General features: G+C 41.4%; 2 protein-coding genes across 2 annotated transcripts in view; both read right to left on the bottom strand.

Annotated features, from left to right (window-relative positions):
- Positions 1 to 752: 752 nt before the first annotated feature.
- LOC142843595 (beta-1,3-galactosyltransferase 5-like) lies at positions 753 to 21,090 on the bottom strand. The gene is made up of 4 exons (XM_075961207.1): positions 20,781 to 21,090; positions 7,582 to 7,712; positions 5,112 to 6,039; positions 753 to 844 (listed from the first exon to the last, which is right to left on the bottom strand). Exons 2-3 carry the CDS (start codon positions 7,606 to 7,608, stop codon positions 5,113 to 5,115), a joined length of 954 nt encoding a protein of 317 aa, XP_075817322.1. The 5' UTR covers positions 7,609 to 7,712; positions 20,781 to 21,090; the 3' UTR covers positions 753 to 844; position 5,112.
- LOC142843600 (beta-1,3-galactosyltransferase 5-like) overlaps positions 841 to 21,965 on the bottom strand; it is a 120,509-nt gene continuing 99,384 nt past the window's right edge. Inside the window, exon 3 of the transcript XR_012909666.1 lies at positions 841 to 3,103. The gene's annotated coding sequence lies outside the window, so the exon portion shown is untranslated. The remainder of the gene's footprint in view (positions 3,104 to 21,965) is intronic.

Consider the following 21,965-nt stretch of genomic DNA (forward strand, 5'->3'; position numbering starts at 1 on the left):
AGGGCTGCAGCATGTGATTTCTGGAGAGCATGCTAGAGTCAAAAGAAAACACTTCTGGTTTATTCACTTTATTTCCATTTAAGTGACACATGAGAGATCGAAGATCCAAGCTGCACCTCAAAAACAAATAATGATCAAAGATGCCGAAGGCACAGCCAGTCAACCCATAAGGTTAATTCCTTAGGCTAAAACAATAGGAAAGTACTCCATAGAGAAAGCAGTTCCAAAGAATGATTGCCTACTGTCTGGACTTATAATTACCAAGAGTGCCACACTGCTCACCCAAGGCTCACCGCCCCTGAACGCCTTTTAAACTGTAGAGTTCTGTGACTTCCAAAACACGATTGAAACAAGATGTCCTCTTATATTTAAAACATAAGCAAGACTCTTCTGCATTATATTTCTAAACATACAAAAATCAAAGCCAAATTAAAAAAAAAACTTCCAAACACAAAGACCAATGAAAAAAAGGTAAAAGAATTTAGACCATACATACAGATATGGATAACTTTAGATAAGCTGTAAATTAGAACCACTCAAATGCATTATGCTGCTTATAATTAAACTTTTATTAAAGATATATATCATTATTAACAAATCATAAATATATATACCTGCTCCAAAAACACAGTATCATCCTGTAGAACCTTATCAACATACAGGCAAATGACAATTCCAAACACCATTCAATGACACAGACATTTAATTATTTTATTCTTTAGAAAATCAGATTTGACCACAAATCTTTGTCCTCGGTTTTAGATGAGTGGCTTCCAGTCATAGAGGGTATTTCTTGTCTTACATGGCCAGGTGAAATGAGTCCGCTCCCCACCTGTGATGTTTCCTGAAGCAGAATGTAAGAAGGGTATCACAGCTCTCTGGACTCACCTCTGGGACAGAGCACTGACGATGACATCCAGGGACATGGTGGGGTGAGAAGGGTCTGAGACCCCATGTGGGTAACGCCCTGAGCATCCATTTTAGCTTCATTTCTGTTACTATGATAGTATATACCCTGACAAAAAGTAGCTCAGGAAAGAAGAATTTCATTGGCTCACAACTTCAGGTGTAGTCTTTTATTGCGGGGAAGTCAAGACAGGAACTTAAAGCAGTGGGGGACATCAATGGTCCCAACAGAGACAGGAAAAACACAGGGATCCTTGCTTGCCCTCAGCTGGCTTCCTCCTCTCATACTGCTCAGGACACCCTGCCTAGGGAACCGAGTCACCCACAGTGGGCAGAGTCTTCCTACATCGATGGATAATAAAGAGATATTTCTCATTAAAACTCTCTGCAGCGTGATTGTAGGTTGTGTCAGGATAACAGTCATAAACTCCCAACACAGCATTTGAACTGCAGGCATCAGGAGCTGATCCCCATGACCCCTGCATGGAGGTAGAAGATCGCATGATGCAAAACACTCACCAGGGGCTGGGAAGAGCTTGTATGCAGTCATGGGCTTCATCCCCAGCACCAAAACCCCAAAATGATATGCACCAAATAAGAAAGAAAATTTAAAAAAAAAGAAAATGAAAAAAGACATTTGGCCACAGAATCCACCTTTATTCTTGTATTTAAAATTACTATGCCTGGCTATTAGAAAATGTTGTTTGGGCAGTTTTAATCTTCACCTCCAGGAATAATGTAAGGCCAGTCATGAGAATCTCTCTTTTCCTGAGAGTTAGGTTAAAAGGCAGGAGACACCTGAGGTAAGAACCCAACAAATTTTTCCTAAGCAAAGAGCCGGGGAGGTCAGTATTTGCAGGAGCCTTTGCAAAGATTATTTTTGTTTGCATTTCATTTATTTATGTGTGTTCATGCACATGTGTGCAGGTCCACCATGAGCTTGTGAAACTCAATTGCCTTCTTTTCCCATGTGGGTCTCAAGGACTGAATTGCATTTGCTAGAGTAATTTGGCAGCAAACACCTTAACTCACTGATATATCTTACCTAGGCCAGAAGGGACCCAAAGGCTAGCACCCTCACAGAATGCAGGAGCTTGTCTGGTATCAGAGACCTCCTGGGAAGTCCCCTCAGGAATTATGAATAACTAGTTACATGACTCTCCTCCCCCACTATACCAAGCCAAAGTCCCAGCCAGAGAGAGGAATAAGCAGCCCATCTACCAGGAGACTCAATGTAGAGAAGGCTAAGATAACATTCTGGTGTAGGAGTTCCTTCTGTTTGTGTGTTGCTTTCATTGGATAATAAATAAGGAAACTGCCTTGGCCTAGTTGATAGGAGGGAACTTAGGTAGGTGGAGAAGACAGAAATAAATGCTGGTAAAAGGGTAGAGCGACAGATGCCATGGATTTCCTGCCTGAGATGGATGCTGGTTAGAATCTTGCCAGTCAGCCACAGTCACATGGTGATACACAAATTAATAGAAATGGATTAAATTAAGATGTAAGGATTAGCCAATGAGAAGTTAGAGCTAATGGGCCAGGCAGTGTTTAAATGAATACTGTTTCTCTGTGATTATTTTGGGTGTAAGGTAGCCGGGCAGCCCAGGTCATAAGCAGCCCACTCCTCCTGTTATACCATTTCTAATATGATGAGTGCATGAAATTCGTTCTTAATTTTAAAAAAGTGGTATGAGAAAGCAAATGCTTCCAAAAGGAGGGATGGAGAAGATCTAAGCAACATCTCATCCATTTTTCAAGTGATGCCCAGCAGCTACCATATTAAATTCAGCTTGTGAGTTATTCAGTCTGCCATGAGGCTGCAGACTCAGTGGGGAAACCAGACGATGTCTGAAGCCTGGCTTTGTTCTTTCAAAACAGCATCCTGAGGCCAGCGATGGACATTCTAGTGTGACCACTGGTGCAGCTGTGATGGTAAAAGCTATGCTCCATCAGCAGGCTGCTGGGTGTGTTTCACTTCTGCCTGGAGTCTGGAGGTCAAGAACCCTCTGGGTGTGCAACTGTGAGCCACTCCTTTAGCTCATGTCCCCACCATAGCACACCTGGCCTCGTGACAAGCTTGCAGCTGATTGTGCAAGAGAGAGATCAAGGCAACCTCACACTCTAGAGAGAAGATCATAGGCACTTGCTATGCCATATACCAAGTAATAAAACTAGCCTCCTGCCTGCATATAGACACCTAGATCTGCCATGTGTGCACATGGGAAATACACACAACCTCATGATAAAGGTAGTCTAAATGGAAGGTTTGTAATAATTCCACAGAGGATTCCAGGGCCACGTGAAAATCAGAGAGAAGCATGAAGAAGTAGACCAACACTCAAGCCAACACCCAGGACAGAGGTGGCAGTGTGCGAGCAAAGGGAGATGCTGATGACTCCTTGGGTAGCACCAGCCCCAGGCTTCTGAGAGAAGTAAGCATGCAGGAAGGTTGCTAATGCTGTGCAATGGAGAAGGCTGAGGGCTGGGTCTCCACTGCATCTCAGACCCTGGTTGAGTCACTGAGTCACCCCAGTTGCCTCTGCTGACAACCAGTTTGATTGTAAGAATGAAGTGCAGCTACTCTTAAAGAACGCCTGCATCTTCAATGCAAGAGCAAGTCTGGGCACAGGTGACCACACCTGCTTATGCTCCCATGCACTGTGCATAGATCAAGAGAACCTGTCTCCGACCAGCTTCTCAGCACTGAGTGCTCACTCAGATCTGCTATCTGGAGACCCTCACCTTGACCTTGCTCGTGATGTGTGCGAATGCAGTGAGCAAACATGGCTAAAGAAGGAATAAATAAAGGGAAGGTCTGACCCAGAGAGGCTGGAGCCAGGTCATGATGCCAGTTCTTCCATCCTCTAGATGGCAAAGCCACCATATTGTTACAAGCCTTGGCTTCCCTCTCTGTCAAGAGAAGACCTGGTTTGGTTTTGACGGTGTATGTAGTCCCTAGTACACACCCAGGGACAATCACCCTTTCTCTTTCCAGAGCTCAGATTTTCACATATTCTGAACTAAGGGTCCAGAACTTGGTGCTGTAGGATTTTGAATATTGTCACAAAGAGAACAATTTCCCGCCAAGAGTTATGGGAGAGACTCAGAGGAGTGACAGGGATAAGTGTGAAAATGAGCTCCTGGAGGTAGGTTCCAGCTTCCTCCAACAGGAGGAGTAATGGTTCAGACTTGTGTAAATGTTCCTGAATTCAGATAGCATATTGCAACATTTACAGTCACGTAGTCACATGAAGCCTTGGCTCCATCCAAGCACACAGTGAAAGCTAGTGAAGGAAAGGGCAGGGGGAAACAATAATTCCCACAATACAGACCAAGATTATGTGTCTGGTAACTGAATGGCCATGAGCCCTTGTTTTTACCCAGCTCTGAAAACCTTCAGTGTTAAATTCTGAACCAAAACACTCAGCAGATCTCTGACCATGTGATAAATGCAGTGTGAAGAGCTGGCTTTAGGACCACAGATTCAGGGAGAACTCGTTGACTGGTGGTGTGGGACAACTGTCTATATTCTGTCAATTATATTTTAAATAAAGGTTGATTGGCCAGTAACCAGGCAGAGAAAATAGGTGGTACAACCAGATAAAAAGTAGAGGTGGGTCAATGAGAACAGGAGAATTCTGGGAAAGGGGAAGCATTCTTTCTGCAGTCCTGAGCCCACTACAGAAGAAACAATATGTGACTGCCTCACTGAAAAAAGTACCGAGCCATGTGGCTAGATAGCATAGATAAGAATAACGGGCCAATATGAGTTATAAGACTTAATAAGAAACCTGAGATAAGGGGCCAATCAATTTATAACTAATGTAGACTTCTGTGTGATTTGTTTGAGACTTAACAACTGTGGGAACCAGGAAAGACAGAAAATCCTGACAACAGACTGGGCCTACATCCATGGCTTCATATGTATACTGAGCTCTGAAATGAGTAGATGAGGGCATGTCTCAAACATTGAGAACATAGTACAAAAGCCTGAAAGTTAAGATCTGTTATTTCTCTGGATGCCAAGTGAGAACAAGTCTTGACTCTGCTTGTGTGTACATCGACTCTAGTGTATGCGGGGCATTGAAAACAGCACTCTTTCCCTTCCCCCTCCTTCTCCTTCTCTGTCTACCCCTGACAGTTCCCAGCAAGGCCATCCCAGATGTATCACCAAAGATTATTGGAAGTTTGCACCACAGGCTCACCTCAGAAAGAAGGGCAATTCAGTTTCTGAGAGTTCTCCAGTGCCTGCCAGTAAGTGAATAAGTTCTGAGGTGTCACAGAGTGGCAGGTCACAATTTTACGAAAGCGGCACACAGAGAAGCTTAAGCCACCTGGGAAAAAGGTTGGTTTGGTGTGGAGTTCCTCAGGCCGGATCTTCAGCTTGGCCAGGCAGAGCCCAACAAACACATCCTCTAGCTTGAGGAATGGAACACTCTCAGAGACATTGTATACTTGGCTGGCCACATCACTAGAAAAGACATAACCTGTTCCAGAACAAAAAGGTGGGTACCTATCCCAGGGATATTCAAATTTACTCACAAACCACTTGCTGGACTTTTTCCTGATGGGATGGTCATTGGACTTTATGTAGCCTGTGAAGAACCTGGAGGTTTTGTTTTTCTTCAGCAGCAGTTCAGTCAGATAGCCAACATTCACAAACATGTCTGAGTCTGTCTTCATCACAAAAGCTGCCTGAGGACAAAAGTGGTGGACCCATTCCATGCCCATCAATGTCTTCAGGGTCAAGTTGTAGTAGTCATCCTTGAAATCCTTCTGGATGATGTCACGGTGCTGTTTGCCCTCCTGAGATGTGGCATTCATCTCATCGCTGCTGTCTGAGGCCCCCAGGAGGAAGAGGGTCTTCACATTTTTCCCATGAATCTCTGCCTCTCTACCCCATGTCTTGCGGATGGCCATGCGAGCTGCCAGCTGCTTGTGGGACGAAGTCACGAGCAGCACAAGGAAAGGGGGCTTCTGCTTGCAGTCTATATCTGGAAGCTGGAGAAACTGCCCGTGACCTTTCTTGAGAACAAGTGGTGGTTCCTCAAAAGGCTCCATGCTGAAGTAGAAGCAAAGAGCACCCATTGTCAGAATGAAAGCATAAACCAGCCTCATCTTCATGAAGTCCATCTGAAAGAACAAAGACAAACTGCCAGGTCTTCCAAGAGAGAGGGTGGAGCAACAGATATGCAAACACATGATCGGAGGGCTCTGTTCTGGTATTCCAAACCTAGCACTAGAGCTAGAATTTATACTTTATAACGTACTAATAGAGATGTATTTGGTAGTTCCCAACACAGGGCTATAGAGACCGCTCAGTGGTTAGGAGCACTTCCTGTCAGCAACCACCTGTATCTGTTGTTCCAGTGGATCTGGTGCTCTCTTCTGGCCTCTGTGGGCACTGCACACATGCGGTCCACAGATAAACAAGCAGACAAAATTCCCATGTACATAAACTAAAAACTTACATTTTACCCAAAAAGTACCAAAACAAAGGAAAAATAGATGTTTAAGGTAATGCTACTGTGAATCTGTGTAAACAGTCCACATTATATATGTGCACTGCATTATACCAAACCCCACATATACACAATTTAAAAATAAACTTTTAAAAAATATGAGTTGATGTGTCAGGTAGGTGAGGTTAGATGAAGAGATCCACAGTTTAGAAAACTCTGGAGTGCCAGGAGAGATGTTTCAGAGGTTAGGAATGTTGACTGCTCTTCAAGAGGTCCCAATTTTAGTCCCCAGAAACCACATGGTGGCTCACAAACATCTATAGTGAGATCTGATGCCATCTTCTGCATTTTATGCAGAGCACCCATGCATAAAATATAAAAATTAAATATAAAGAAAGAAAACTCTGTATTCTTTTGCACACAGAAATGGAGGCCATGCCACAACAATGTAGCACACAGGACAGCCTGCCATGTTGTCCCCTAGTGCCACACTGACAGCCTTAGGATTCTAGATGTTGGTCCCAGCTCTGGGAACTGGCATCCCTTCACTGGTGGGATATTCAAACTCCTTGTGCTTCATTAGATGGGACCAGATCTTCCCAAAGATCCTCAGCTCTGGTGACTCCATGACAAAGAATGTCACAATGCAGTCTGACAGCTGTGCATTCACAGTGCAAGCAGAGGACTAGCCACAGACTTAGCTGCACTAAGTAAGCATGCTCAAAAAGCAACTCTTAACACTTTGAGGTCCTGGCAGGTTCATGTGTCTGAACTCTTGGTCTGTAGCTATGGTGCTGTTGTAAAAGTTTGTAGAACCCTTTATTAGCCTGGGCTGAACTACAAGTGACTCCTGGGGGATGAGTGTTGAGTTTATGGCATTGTCCACTTCATGTCCTCTCGCTGACTTCTGATCCACAAAATATGAGCAATAACCTCACACCCTGCTACCACAGCTATACACTGTTCCCACCCAGTAGTGTTTAAGTATTCCTGCTGCAAAGGAGAATCACCTCAAGTTAGGATACAAAGTAAATACCCACATAAGTCATTTCTCTTTAGGTATTTGGTCATCACAACGAGAAAAGTAATAAACACAAAAGCACCTCTGGTTTTCTGATTTGCACAATTTCCTTGAAACTCTAGAAACCTGGAATGTGATAGCTTTGAGATCGCCAGTCTTAGTGTTGTAACACTGACAAAGAAAGACACTCACTTTTGCTGAGCAAGAACTTAGCTCCATCTGGACAGCTAAGCCACAGGGCAGAAGTCACGATGAAATGAATTCCTTGTGAAGAGCAGACGTTCTGCTCTACCTTCTGAGACAATCTTCTGGACTTGTTTTGTCTACCAAAAATGAAGTAGAATAAATAGGAAAGAAAATGGCAGCATTCAAGTTGTTTTAACTTTACTTCATGCTTTGCCTTCCCCCTGTGTGACCTTGAGCAAGTGTGTGAACTGCATTCCTGGACTCAGTTTTATGACTTCTAAAGTGGGTACAAGGGAGGAACCACATCAACCATATGATTCACATACCTACAACAACAAACCAGTATCTGAGAATCCTCTGATGTCTGATAGATGAAGATAGGCCCTTTGGTGGTTTGAGGGAGAATGGGCTCTGTGGGCCTATATGATTGATGACTTTTTCATCAGTGGGTGGAAGACTTTGGAAAGGATTGAGGGTGTGACCTTGGTGGAGAAGGTGTGTCACTGGATGTGGGCTGTAAGGTTTGAAAAACCCATGCCATTGCCAAGGTGTTCTATTTCTTCCTCATGGCTGTGGGTCAATGTGTGAACTCTAAGCTGTTCCCGCCATTCATGTCTTTGCTGTCATCATGAATGCTAACCCTCTGACACTATAAGACCAACTGAATGTTTTTATGACATCCTTTGCTCATGGTGTTTCATCATATTAAGGGAAAAGTAATTTATATGGAAGTTGGTACCAGGGAGTGGGATAGAGCTTGACAGGTCTGACCTTGTTTTGTTTAGGAGGAATGTAAAAGACAGTGGGGTTTTGGATGAGGAAAATGATTGAACACTGATTGCTGAGCTTAATGGGCCATCCTAGTAGGAGTGTGGCAGTAGTGCTGTGGACCATGGGGGTCACCTCAAGAGTTCTCAGAGGGGAGCAATATTAGTAATGGGGATAGAGACCATTCTTGTGATATTTTGACAAAAAATGTGGCTGCATTCTGCGCTTGTATAAAAAATCTGCATGAGGTTAAACTGAAGAGTAAATGATTAAGTTCTGTGGTAGTTTGAATTCAATTGACACCACAAGTGCATAAGGAGTGGGACTTTTAGGATGTGTGACTTTCTTGGAGTAGGTGTGGCTTTGTTGGAGGTCCTGGTGTCTCTTCATAGCAATAGAAACCCAAAACAATTTCGCTAGCAGAGCAATTTCAAGAGGCCAATACTGGCTGTCTCTTGTGGTTACTAGTGATACCCTTATGGAAATATACAATAAAAAGAGCATGTGGAATAAAAATTAATATAAAATGTCTGAAGAGAAGAAGAACACCAGAGAAATTTAATGTTGGGACCCAGGCTTATGTTGAAAGACATAAGGAGATTAAAGAAAGGCCTGATGCAAATTGGAATAAAGAGAGGGTGTCCTCAGGGCAAGACCCCACCCAGCTAAGCTCCTGACTTGTAAGAGGGAGGCCTAAACAATTTTCTGTTCCTAAAGAGCAACAAAAAAGGAAAAAAAATCCTGCAAACATGATTCAAGGAGGCAGCCAGACTTGAAACTGTCACCCACATGGTTCTGGGATAAGGGGTTGTAGAGTCTTCCTCTGTGGTCAAGGAAGGCCAAGGAGGCCAGGCAGTAGTTTATGGTAAGAAAGTCCCTGTAAAACCTAGAAGCCCTGAGAGGCCATTTCATGAAACTGTGACACTGAAGCCTGGGTTGCATGGAGACTCCAAGATGTTAGACTTGTCAGATTCATGGATATTTGCCAAGGAGAGCTGCACAGAGGAGTGGAGCATGAGAGGGATGTGTGGTACAGGGAACAAAGCTGGAAGGGAAGGGTCATCTAAGTCCAATGACACTGGGTATGGAGCTACAGGATTTGTAAATAAATCAAGGAAGCATAGAAACTTGACAGAACAATTGGTCTTAGGCATTAATCTTAAGTACCTTGTATAGTTTGCCAATTTCATTGTGTCCTGGAAACTACAACTGTACTGATCCTGGCAACTGCTGTTACATTCTGTTTCTGATAAAGGTCTCAGAAGTCTGATTGCTCTCAATAAAACTGCCACAGTCTCACTTGTACTGTGGCCCCTCCAGATGGTGTGACTTAATTCCTCATGGCTATTTCAAGTGACCCTGGCATGGTAATAAACTTGGACTTAAGCACTGTGTTATATGGATTTAATTACAGGGTTGTACAGCCCATCTTATCATTAGTTGACAACTCCAGAGAACCAGTTATCATCTATCTGTATTTTCCACTGTTGTAGACTCTGTTTGGACAGATGACTCAGCACATGGCCACCCAAGGGAATGTTTTGAGCCAGTAGATGAGAATGGAAGAGATTCCTGTTTCCAGATTCCCACACTTCTTGAGTCAGTACATTTTTCCCCCTGAGAAACAGACACATGGTTTATGTGGCTTCTCAACTGCTGATCAAAATGTTGATTGAGTCAGGTACGCTTGCTCTCTGCATCTTTCCTAAGAGATTTTGATGATTTCTGAGAGGTGAGTCAGGTTTATTGCACAAAAGAAGTGGTCATGTTTCACTCCATTCTGTTCATGGGGTAAAGCTTGGGGACTGTTGGGTGGTTAGAGACCCAGTGTGCTTCTGGGGCAGGTTCAGCACTGGAGTGCTCCAGTGTCCCTGCTGCTAGCTTCCCCGATCACTGGGAAGTCCTTTATCACACAACTGTTTCCACTTCTTTCTGTTGAAATGGACTTTTAATAGAGCACCGATGGCTGACTTTTCATAAGTGATTAGCTCCAAGAATGCAGGAAGGAAGAATAAATGTGGCCATGTGTGTCCACCAGCTGCCAAAACCAACACTCAAGCCTAAAACTTCTCTGGGAAGTATTTCTTCCTTGGTGACTCTGCTGAACAATGAAAGGTGTAGGTGGACATGGAGTGCTTATTATTCTTCTCCCCCTTTGACCACTGCCTGATTTGGCTCATAGCATTTCTCAAAGGCTGTCACCCAGGAAGAAATTTGGCTAGATCAGCTGGGATCAGCAACTAGTCACCTTTATTCAGAAGTCAAAAGTCCAATCTCCCCAGTTTGCCTTTGGCCAGCAGAGACTCTGAACAGAACCTCATCTAGGCATCATTGTTCACTGCCCTTTATCCACATCAACACCCCTCATGCCGTGTGAAAATACAGAGATTCTAACGCATCTGATGTAGAGCAGATGCTGGGACACACACCAAATCAATGCCAGATAGTCACATGGCTTGTGTCAAGAAAGCCATCCAATATTGTGCATTATTGCATACAGCTGAGAAACCATAAAGAAGGAAGGGCATGAAAGAAAGAACGACCTGTCTTGCTGTGGGAGCTCCTTCTGCTCCTTCAGCCAGTAGCCATTAATTTACCAGCCCACTTGGGCAGGGTCTCTTTTGCTTTAAAAAGCAGCAGTAGTCCTGCTCTCGCTCTCTTGCTTCTTTCTCATGCTTCCTGTTCCTTCAGGGGGCTGTTGTCTAGGACAGTGATCTGTAAGTTTTCTCCTCTAATAAATAACCCTTTTACTAATCATAATTTCAAACTGGTGTGGGATTGTTTAGTGACTTATGCCTTCACCTGGCTCCTAACAAGAGTTTGGTTTTAGAACCCACAGCTCTAATACTCACAACCAGCTTAGAGTGGGCCTGGCTAGGCACCCCCAGCCAGCCATGGCCTTTGTGTGGAGCCAGAAGTTCATTTGGATATAGAATTCTCACAAAGCAGTGGCTTTTTTTTGCTGCAGATCTGCCGTGGTTCATTATATTTTCTCATTAATCACCTCAGAGTGACTTCCAGTCCTCCTGCCACCACACATTACATGGAAATTCAAATGGTATATGGGGTTTCTTGTGTGCCTGCTGTTTATCTTGTTATACCTGTGCTCCTGTGGCTATTGACTGATCAGGGCCCACTATGGTATACACAGTTTGTGATTTCTATTAATAACTATTTTTGATCTAAGCATATCTTTTAGCATTTCACACTATAATCAGATCATACCAACTGTATCACTGGGCCCAGCTGAGTTAGTTTTATAGGTGGCCTGTGACACCTACTAGCAGGTTATGGTTATTGCTCCAATACAGCTAAGTATATCAGAGGTAAGATTTAATATCCTAAATATAGATCACAAGTTGCCAATTTAAAAGGTCAATATGTTAGACAACCTAACCATCTAAGGTTTCAATATCTTCTTTACTTATGGCATGAGTGAGGTTTTACAAAACTTATATGATGTCCCTTCTACATCATTAATCTTAATTCTGGGGATCAGTTTTGTCCTCAATATGTTTTTTTAAAAAAATGTTTTGACAATGGGTTAAAAATGAAGTGATTTTAGAAATGGTGCTGTCTTTACAGACTGAAACCACATTTCTCAAGAAAGAGTTTGGAAATCTAAAAATGTATACAACTTCATTTAATGGAAGATTAAGCACTCTAGAGAAGGAAACAGATGATTTGGCACATAAAACCCAATCAATGACAGTGGGTGCTAAAACATTATTTGAGAGAATTAACCCTGTTGAATGTATGAATTGGACTCTGTCAAAGGGATATAGCAGATTGACTGATAGAATGTCTCTACAGGAAGGTAATATGTATGCTATAAAGATTATGTCCAAGGATGGGACATTATCTCTACTGGACAGACTTCATACTGGTGTAGGAGTTCCTTCTGTTTGTGTGTTGCTTTCACTGGATAATGAATAAAGAAACTGTTTTGGCCTAGTTGATAGGACAGAACTTAGGTAGGCAGAGTAGACAGAACTAAATACTGGGAAGAAGGGCAGAATGAGATGCCATGGGTCTCTTGCCTGAGACACATGCTGGTTAGAATCTTGCTGGTAAGCCACAGTCACATAGTGATATACAGATTAATAGAAATGAGTTAAATTAAGATGTAAGAATTAGCCAATAAGAAGTTAAAGCTAATGGGCCAGGCAGTGTTTAAATGAATACACTTTTGGTGTGATTATTTTGGGGGTATGCTAGCCGGGTGGCCAAGATGACAAACAGCCTGCTTCTCCTGTTACATCATACTTTGGAATCATCATTGAGGGCATTAGAACAGAACACTAGACAGGGAATCCAGACATTAAAAAAGGCAATGGTAAACAGATTGGGAGAATTTGAAGAAATTATCAAATTTGATGACCAGGAACAAAAGGTAGAAAGGCAAAATTTAACCTTGTTGGTATGTAAAATATCTCCAGGATAGCTTCCCCAGAGTTCTGCCTGCCTTTTCAGTAATAACAACAGAAAAAGTATCTGGCTCCAAGTACCCTAAGGTTGTCAGAGGATATACATGGGAGCCCATATGCATGACTGATCTAAAGAAAATTAAACAAGCAATTGTATCTTACGGACTACATTCATCCTTTGTTGGGGAGATGGTCAAAAACTGGGCTTTCAGTAACAAAGCAATGCCTCAAGATTGAGCTCAGTTAATCTCAGCAGTCATAGAAAGTGGACAGGAATTACTTTAGAGGTGCTTTTTTAAAGAGAAGGCAAGAATCTTAGAGAAACCAAAAAAAAAAAAAAAAGCAAATGGACTTGAGATTTCCCTAGATCATATTCTAGGCAAAGGAGCTTATTCTGATACAGCAGCTTTAAAGGCTTGGAACAGGATTCAGGAAATAAGAAAGGGAGTTGAATCATACCCTGGAATTAAACAGGGTGAAAGAGACACTTTTAGTGACTTTTTGCAAAGACTAACTAGGGCTGTACAAATAGGGGTAACTGACCCAGCAGCTAGACCTATAATAATCAAATCTTTGGCTTATGAGAATACCAACATTGAGTGCATCCTTGGGCCTTTAAAGATGAGAATATTACCTATGGATGAATGGGTCTTGCATACAATGAATGTTGAGATACTTGATTATGGTCCTGAAGCATGGGTAGGAGAAGAAATTTCCAATGGTAAGAGAAGACATCAAAATACCAAATATTTTAATTGTGGTAGAATGGGACATATGAGAAGGGATTGTAGATAACAGATTCCTAGGAATAATACCTCCTCTGGAAATGGCAGAAATAGAAGAACTCAGGCTCCAAGTGTATGTAGGAGGTGTGGTAAAAGCCAACATTGGACATATGAATGTAGGTCAATGAAAGATAGACAAGGTAACCCGATACCATCGGGAAATGCCATGGGGGGGCCTCTTGCAGGGCCCTATGACAAATATGGTCCATTTATTCTCAGTTATAGTGGAGAATGTGTCTCAACAAGAAAATTTAAAAATCCAATGTCTGCTGTAAAAAGCAATATTGGTCTGAATGATGGATTAAATGTGGAGGATGAGTCAAAAACTCTAGTAGGAGAGAGGAAATGTATATTTTGGCAAACTTCCATAAATGATCAAAGACCAAAGCTAAGAGTTTGTATAAATGGCATTTTTATTGAAGGCTTCTTAGACATGGGTGCAGATGTAAGTACCATTCCTCAAGAATCTTGGCATCTGAATTGACCTCTTCAAGAAGTAGATGTTCAGTTCCTGGGAATTGAAAATCTATCTCAGGTAAAACTAAGCATGAGATGGGTTGAATGCATAGGACTAGAAGGGCAAATAGGAAGATTAAGGCCATATATAGCCAATATTGCAGTGAATTTGTGGGGTTTTGACCTACTACAGCAATGGAATACTCAGATTAACATTCCTGCAGCCCTAAAAACTTATGTTTCTGAGGAAAATATTAGAAGATATTATAGATGATGGACACCAGCCATTTGGGCTGTACAAAAACACAAAGCAATTGGTAAACCTTCAGATGTACCAACAGCCCTACCTTTAAAATGGTTAACTGAGAAACCAATATAGGTTAAGCAGTGGCCTCTAGCTGAGGAAAAGTTGAAGGCTCTAGAACAGCTGGTACAAGAGCAAGTAGATGCTTGACATATAGAAGAATCTTCCAGCCCTTGAAATTCTTCTATATTAGTTGTCAAAAAGAAATCTGGAAAATGGAGAATGGTAACAGATCTTAGGGACATTAACAAGGTTATTCAACATATGGGCCCTCTACAATTTGTAATTCCTCTGCCTTCTCTGTTACCAAAGGGGTGGCCTCTCATAGTTATTGATTTAAAAGATTATTACTTCATTATACCTTTACAAGAAAAGGATAGAGAAAATTTTGCCTTTATAGTGCCTAGTTATAATAATTCTCAACCTACTAAAAGATATCAATGGACTATCCTTCCACAAGAAATGCTCAATAGCCTCACCCTATGCCATTACTTTGTAACTCAGCCATTGGAAATAATAAATTTCCTAAATCTATAATTTAACATTACATGGATGACATTTTGCTATCTGATTCAAACATAGATACTTAAGAAAGAATGCTTAAGGAACTTCCTTTTGTTAATAGAGAAGGAAGAGGAATTCCTGAGTGTAGAGAACCCATAAGTTGAATTATGTTGTTGACAGTTCTTAGATCTACCACCATTCACCAGATTTCCTTTTACAACAAACACAGGAGAATTCCTAGAGCTGGTGGATTCTTCAATATGGTGAGCATCTAGTTGCTCCTGTGCCAGCTGTTGTAAAGCCTGCAGTTTGTCTTCTCTTAAAGGCCACAGTTTAACCCACATAGGTTTCTCAGTTAACCATTTTAAAGGTAGGGCCATCAGTACCTATAAAGGTTTGCTATTTGCTTTGTGTTCTTGTACAGCCTGAATATTTGGTGACCTTTGTGTATAGTACCGTATAATATTCTTTTCAGAATTATGAGTTTCTGAAACTGCAGGAATGTTAATCTGGGTATTTCATTGCTGTGACAGGTCATGACCTCATAAATTCACTGCAATATTAGCCACATATGGCTTCAGCCTTCTCTTCTACCCTTCTGATCCTATGCATTTAACCCACCTTGTGCTTTGTTTCACTTGAGATATGGTTCCAATTCCTAGTAATTGAACATCTGACTCTCGAAGAGGCCAATTTGGATGCCAAGATTCTGGAGTAATAATACTCACATCCATGCCCATGTCTATTGAACCCACAATTACAATGCCATTTGTTTGCACTCTTAGATTTGGTCTTTGATCATTTATAGAAGTCTATCAAAAATATGTTTTCTATTTTCTATTGAAATTTTTGATTGATCCTCTATGTTTATTCCATCATCCAGAACAGTATTTTTTTTTTCAGAAGGCTCTGGATTTTTTATTTTTTTCTGGTGAGCCATGTCCTGCATAGTAACTGGGAATAGCAAGACCACTTTTGATTTGGGGTCCTGTGGGAGGTCCCCCAAGAAATTTACTAATGGTATTGGGTTGTCTTGTGTGTCTTTTATTGGTCTGAATTCATTGGTCTCTGTTGACTTTTGCCACTCCTTCTACATACATCTGAAGGCTAAATTCTCCTTTTCTTGACATTTCCAGAAGAGATATTATTCCTAGGAATTCCTTGTCTAAAATCCCCTATCAAATCTCCTATTCTACTGTAATTAAAACATTTGGCATTTTGGTGTCTCCTCATTCCTTTGGAAATTGCTTCTCCTATCCAAGATTCACTATTATAGTAAAATGTTCATTGTATGCAGGATCCATCCATCCATTGGTGCTGATCTAACCTTTAAAGGCCCAGGTATCTTTTTGCATTCGAGGTTGACCTTTTCCAAAGCCAGAAATTCAATAATTTAACATCTGGGACTATTACTCGTATTTGTACAGTCTTGTTTAATCTTTTTAGAAGTCACTAAAGTGTTCTCTCTAGTCCTGTTTAAGCCTTATATATGATTCAATTTGTTTCCCTTGTACTTGAATCATATCCCAAGCATTTAAAGCTGCTTTGTGGCATAGGGACAAGATTTGTTCATTGTAAAGAGCTTGAGCCTGTGGTTCAGCATAAGTGACCTCACCAAGAATTTGAGCTTGGGAAGTCTCAGGTTCTTTTGCTTTTCCCTGTTGTTCTGAAATTGTTGCCTCTTCTCTGAAATAACATTTCCACATTAGTTGAGACCATCACCCAGGATTACTGAAACTAACTGAAGCCAGTGTTGTGTAGTAGCTTTAATGATAGAAACCCATGTCTTTACCATCTCCCTAACAAAAACTGAATGCAATCCATAAGTTACTACTACTGCTAGCTTAATTTCTTTTAGATCATCCATTCCTATATGTACCCATCTACATTCTTTGGATCCTTTTGAGCATTTAGAACTTGATGCTTTGTCAGAGTAGACTACAGAGTAGGAAGCTAAAACCCTGGGGAAGTCATCTCTGACAGAGATTGGCAACGTTGAATCCTGTCCTTGTGCCTTCTTTCCCTGTTCATCAGCTCCAATAATTTCTCCAATCGTTTCCAATGTTTTTACAGCTCTATTTTGTAAAGCCTTAATCGTCTGGCCTCTATGTATTTTTAGTGATTTCATTGAGGCACATAGCCTTTGGTCCTCATTCTGCACATGTGATTCCAAGGTCTGAAATTTTTCCTTTAAAGATAACATCTCATCCTACGACAGTATTTGGATAGCATGCAGATTGCCATCCTGGAGAGATACTCTATCTGCTAAACTATCATAACTTTTAAAAGATTTTGATTGTCGGGGCTGGAGAGATGGCTCAGAGGTTAAGAGCACTGATTGCTCTTCCAGAGGTCCTGAGTTCAATTCCCAGCAACCACATGGTGGCTCACAACCATCTATAATGAGATCCGGTTCCCTCTTCTGGCATACAAACATACATGGAAGGAATGTTGTATACATAATAAATAAATAAATCTTTAAAAAAAGATTTTGATTGTCAAGTTCAACAATATGAATTCTTTCAGATAATTGCTCAATACCCTTTGACATGGATTGAATTTTTTTTCTGCCAAATTAATGTTATCCTTTTCAATAGTATTAATTTTTTTCAGGTCACTTTTGATTTTCAATGGTATTAATCCTGTCAGCTAGCTGTTCATTATTAGTCTGTATAGAGTGCATTATTTCTAAAGGTGCCTCATTCTTGGCTCTGTTGTCAAACAGTTTTCTTAAGAACATAATGTGAATAAAAAACCTGAATCCCAATATCAAATAAATGGATTTATCACAATAACCATATAAGCCTTCCAGAATACAATCCATAGTATTAGCAAAAAAGTTACTAAAATTTTCCATGGAAATATTATCTGCCATGAAATAACTTTCAAATTTATTGATTTATTAATTAATAAAATATTTAGCCGTGTTATGAGGTCTGGTAAATTGTTTTAGGTGTAATGATCTTTATTGTCCAGCAGGTGTCATGGTTGCAGGGTTGCTACCATTGGTGGTGAAACTGGTGTTGCCAGGAACAGATCTGCACTGCTTTGGTTTTCTGCCTTGGTTCTGGTTAATTACTGACAAATATCCTTTGCTTGACAAATTAAAAGCAATTAAATCAATTCAGTACACATACCAAGGAGACCAGAACTCAGGAGCAGGAAGCACAAACTGGAAGCTTTCATGTAGCTGCATGGCAGGGTATGTGAAAATGGGCAGGGGTAATGTGCACACACTTGAGAAATTTCCAAGTTGTCATGTGCACTGAGCTCCACTGTGTTGGGTTTTTTTTTTTTTTAAAAAAAATGGCTTAGTAGTTTAAAGCAAGTTATGTTGGAAGGAGTGGGAGACATTCTGGGCTGTGAGCCATTTGGGCCTTTTAGATCTTTCCACCTGGTAGGTGTTGAGTTGGGATCCACGTGGGCCCCAGATGAAGATGGACACTAAAAAAATCCCAAACTAGCTCAGAATGGAGTGTAATAGTGGGTTATTTACTTAGAGGTAGACTCGCAGACTACAGTCCTCTGTACAAACAGGGAATAGGAACTGAATCAGGCAGCCAGAAGAGAGAGGAAATGCACACATACTTTACATTGGCATTTATAGTATGAGAAGCCATGCCCATGTGGATGGGTAACTTAAAGGCTACTGGCTGTGGGATTTCCTACAGCATGGACTAATCCATTACCTCTCAAAAGCCCTATGTAGTGGTTTGAATAGGTACAGCACCCACAACTCATGTGTTTGATGCTTGACTCATATGGAATGGCACTGTTAGGAGGTATGGGCTGGTTGGAGTAGGTGTGGCCTTCTTGGAGGAAGTGTGTCATTGTGAGGGTGAGCTTTGATGTCTCAGATGCTAAGTCTACACCCATTGTGACCCGCAGTCTATTGCCTACAATCAAGATGTAGAACTCTAAACTACCTTTTCAACATTGTGTCTGCCTACATACCATCTACCATGAAAATAATGGACTAACATTCTGTAAGCAACCCCAATTAAATGCTTTCCTGTAACAATTGCCATGGTCATTGTGGTTTGGTGATTTGAGAAGTAACACATTAGTCCACAACAGTTCCATCCTTATGGATGGTTCAATACATGTATGGCAGGAGTTTGAGTGATCATCTCTCTGCCCCAGAAGATACAGCATAGGGGATAAGAAAATATCTGTTTGTATAACAAGAAGAATGTTTTGAGAAGGACTTGACTTGACCAAGACTTTGACCCCAGACTTCCAGAACTGCCTGATATTTAAGCTGACCTAAAATATATTTGTTCAGGAAGCCCACATTAATAAAAAAAATAGATAATTTGGGGCTGGGTGATGGCTGATTTTATAATGTGATACATGAAATTTTGCTATGGTTGCCTGCCATATGGTATATCTGCCATATTCTCCAGGACAGTCGGGTGAGACAGCACAGCTGTGGCCATGCCATATTGCATGGCAAAACAGATTTTGTGGATGTAATTGAAGTTCAGGATCAGTTGACTCTGAGTCCATTAAAGGGGCATGACTTGGATGGGTCTAGATTGGGAACTCTTTGAAGAGGAGATTGCTCTGGACTGTACTAAGGCATCCAAAAGCAAATTAAAGAAGAAAGTCTATATATGTCAGGCAAGTTCATTTGAGTCATAACATCTGTTAGTTCCCTTATCTTTCTGTTAATTTTCTGTCTGACAGACCTGTCCAGTGGAAGGGGAAAAGATCTTCACCAACCCCACATCAGACAGAGGGCTGACCTCCAAAATATACAAAGAACTCAAGAAATTGGTCATCAAAAAAAAATAATCCAATAAAAAAAATGCCATTCAGACCTAAACAGAGAACTCTCAACAGAGGAATTTAAAATGGCTGGAAGACAACTAAGAAATGCTAAACATCCTTAGTCATCAGAGAAATGCAAATCAAAACAACCCTGAGATTCCATCTTATGCCTGTCAGAATGGCCATGATCAAAAACACTGATGACAACTTATGCCAGAGAGGTTGTGGGGTAAAGGGAACACTTCTGTATTGCTGGTGGGAATGCAAACTGGTACAGCCCCTTTGGATATCTGTATGGCAATTTCTCAGAAAATTAGTAAACAACATCCCTCAAGACCCAGCAACACCAAGAACTTTTGGGTATATACCCAAAGGATGCTCAATTGTACCAAAAGGACATATACTCAACTATGTTTTTTAGCAGCATTGTTTGTCATATCCAGAACCTGGAAACAACCTAAATGTTCCTTGACTGAATAATGGATAAATAAAATGTGGTATATTTACACAATGGAATACTACACAGCAGAAAGAAAACAATGACATCTTGTAATTTATGGGCAAATGGATCGATCTAGAAAACATCATATTGACTGAGATAACCCAGACCCACAAAGACAATTATCATATGTACTCACTCATAAGTAGCTTGTAGACATAAAGCATAGTAAAACCAGCCTACAATTCGCAATCCCAGAGAACCTAGACAACAACAATGACCCTAAGACAGACATACATGGATCTAATCTACATAAGAAATAGGAAAAGACAAGATCTGCTGAGTAAATTGGGAGCATGGAAACCATAGGAGAAGGTAGAGGGGAGGGGAGAAGAAGATAGGGGAGGAGAGAAAAATATATAGCTCAATAAAAACAACAAAAAATCAAAAACCCGAAGATTAGAAACAAAAACAAAATAGAAAGAATTCCTCAATAGTTGTACTTAATAGCTAAAGTTGAAAACTGCTCCATATTATCTTGTTCTCTTTGGAAACATAATGTAAATTATTCATTAAATATTGAGAAATCATCAAAAAATAAACAATTAAAAACTTTTATAAAAAAGAAAGTCTAATTTTGAGGGAAAAGCTCAGAGTGAGGCTGTTGGCATCAAGTCCTGGAAGAGATCTTGGGGGAGCAGATCTTTCTCCCTCCTTCCCAAACCCCATCTTGACCCAGACAGTTCTACCTTTATCAATGTTCCTCTCAACAGATGTTCCTTCCATTGTGGGTTGTGGGCAGGTGCTCTGAATAAACAATGGGCATCTCTGAGACTGGATTGATGAGATGAGGCCAGGTGTTCTGACATGTTGGGGAGTCTCACTTAGCTGGTCTCTCCTCCTTCTGTTCCCACTTGCTGGTTACAGGCAGTGGACAAGAAAGATTTGGTCAGTGCAGAGAAAGACTTCCAGAGGCGGTCTCTGCTCTCCTGAGCCTGACCTGGGCCTTGGACTCTGAGCTCAGGAACTTTCCATCTGTTGTGTTTGCTCATTTAACTGGGCATGGGATTCTATTTCTCCTGGGTTTTCTTGTCCTGAGAGTCACTCCTGGTTCCTGTGTCCTTAAATAGCTGCCTGTTATCTTCTGTCCCCAGATAAGTGAGTTGACTGAACAGGATGTAATCCTTCCTTGAACCTGAAAGAATTTAAGCTACCGTGCCCTTTTATTGACTCTAAGTATCAGCTACCAGGAGCTCACTGCATTGTCATTGACCCACCCTGGGTTGGGTAAGATGAGTCAGTGTCTATGTGTGAGAATGTGTAGGGATTTGGGGTGGGGTTGTGGATGAGGAGGGTGGGGATGTGAGTTGGGGAGTGGACCCCAGTACCCAGTTGGCTTCTCTCTGCATCCTTATTGCTTGTCTCTGCTCGCTTCCCTGTCATCAGGAAAACGCACAACTGGCAAGGGATCTTTCTACTTTTCCGGCTATCCTCCTGCTAGGCTTGGGAATTGTGCTCCTTTAGGCTTTGTGACTGTCCTCCCATGGGTTTGGACAACACCTTCCTTTGCTTCTGGTAAGAGGGAATTATCTGAGCCCATGTCTGAAGCTGCAGAGTGAAAGAGTGGGTAAGATGGATGATAGAGGTTTTGGCAAAGTTACATAATATCAGTTTAAAACCAGGATCATGAGATTAAATGTTCCCAGACTGAACTTTGAAATAACTGATGACCAGCTGTTCTGCTAGTCATATGGCATGCAAATATTAAATCCTGGGCTCTGGAAACCACAGTCCTTTGGTGCTAGTCATTAAGTTACTTCATATTCACCACTGCCCAACTAAGGGAGGGTGGGGTGGTGATGTTCCAGACCAGATCTATGTGGTCTAGATGCCCTTATAACTCAGCCTGAATGAGTAACCATTCAGAGAGCACA

Source organism: Microtus pennsylvanicus, chromosome 1, assembly GCF_037038515.1.
Source record: "Microtus pennsylvanicus isolate mMicPen1 chromosome 1, mMicPen1.hap1, whole genome shotgun sequence".
Lineage (NCBI taxonomy): Eukaryota > Metazoa > Chordata > Mammalia > Rodentia > Cricetidae > Microtus > Microtus pennsylvanicus.

Excerpts from the sequence above, each read along its gene's own strand:
- LOC142843595 (XM_075961207.1), bottom strand. The coding sequence starts at position 7,608 with ATGGAGCTAAGTTCTTGCTCAGCAAAA. Across the intron at positions 6,040-7,581 it reads TAAGTTCTTGCTCAGCAAAA|ATGGACTTCATGAAGATGAG; the intron begins GTGAGTGTCTTT and ends TTGTTCTTTCAG.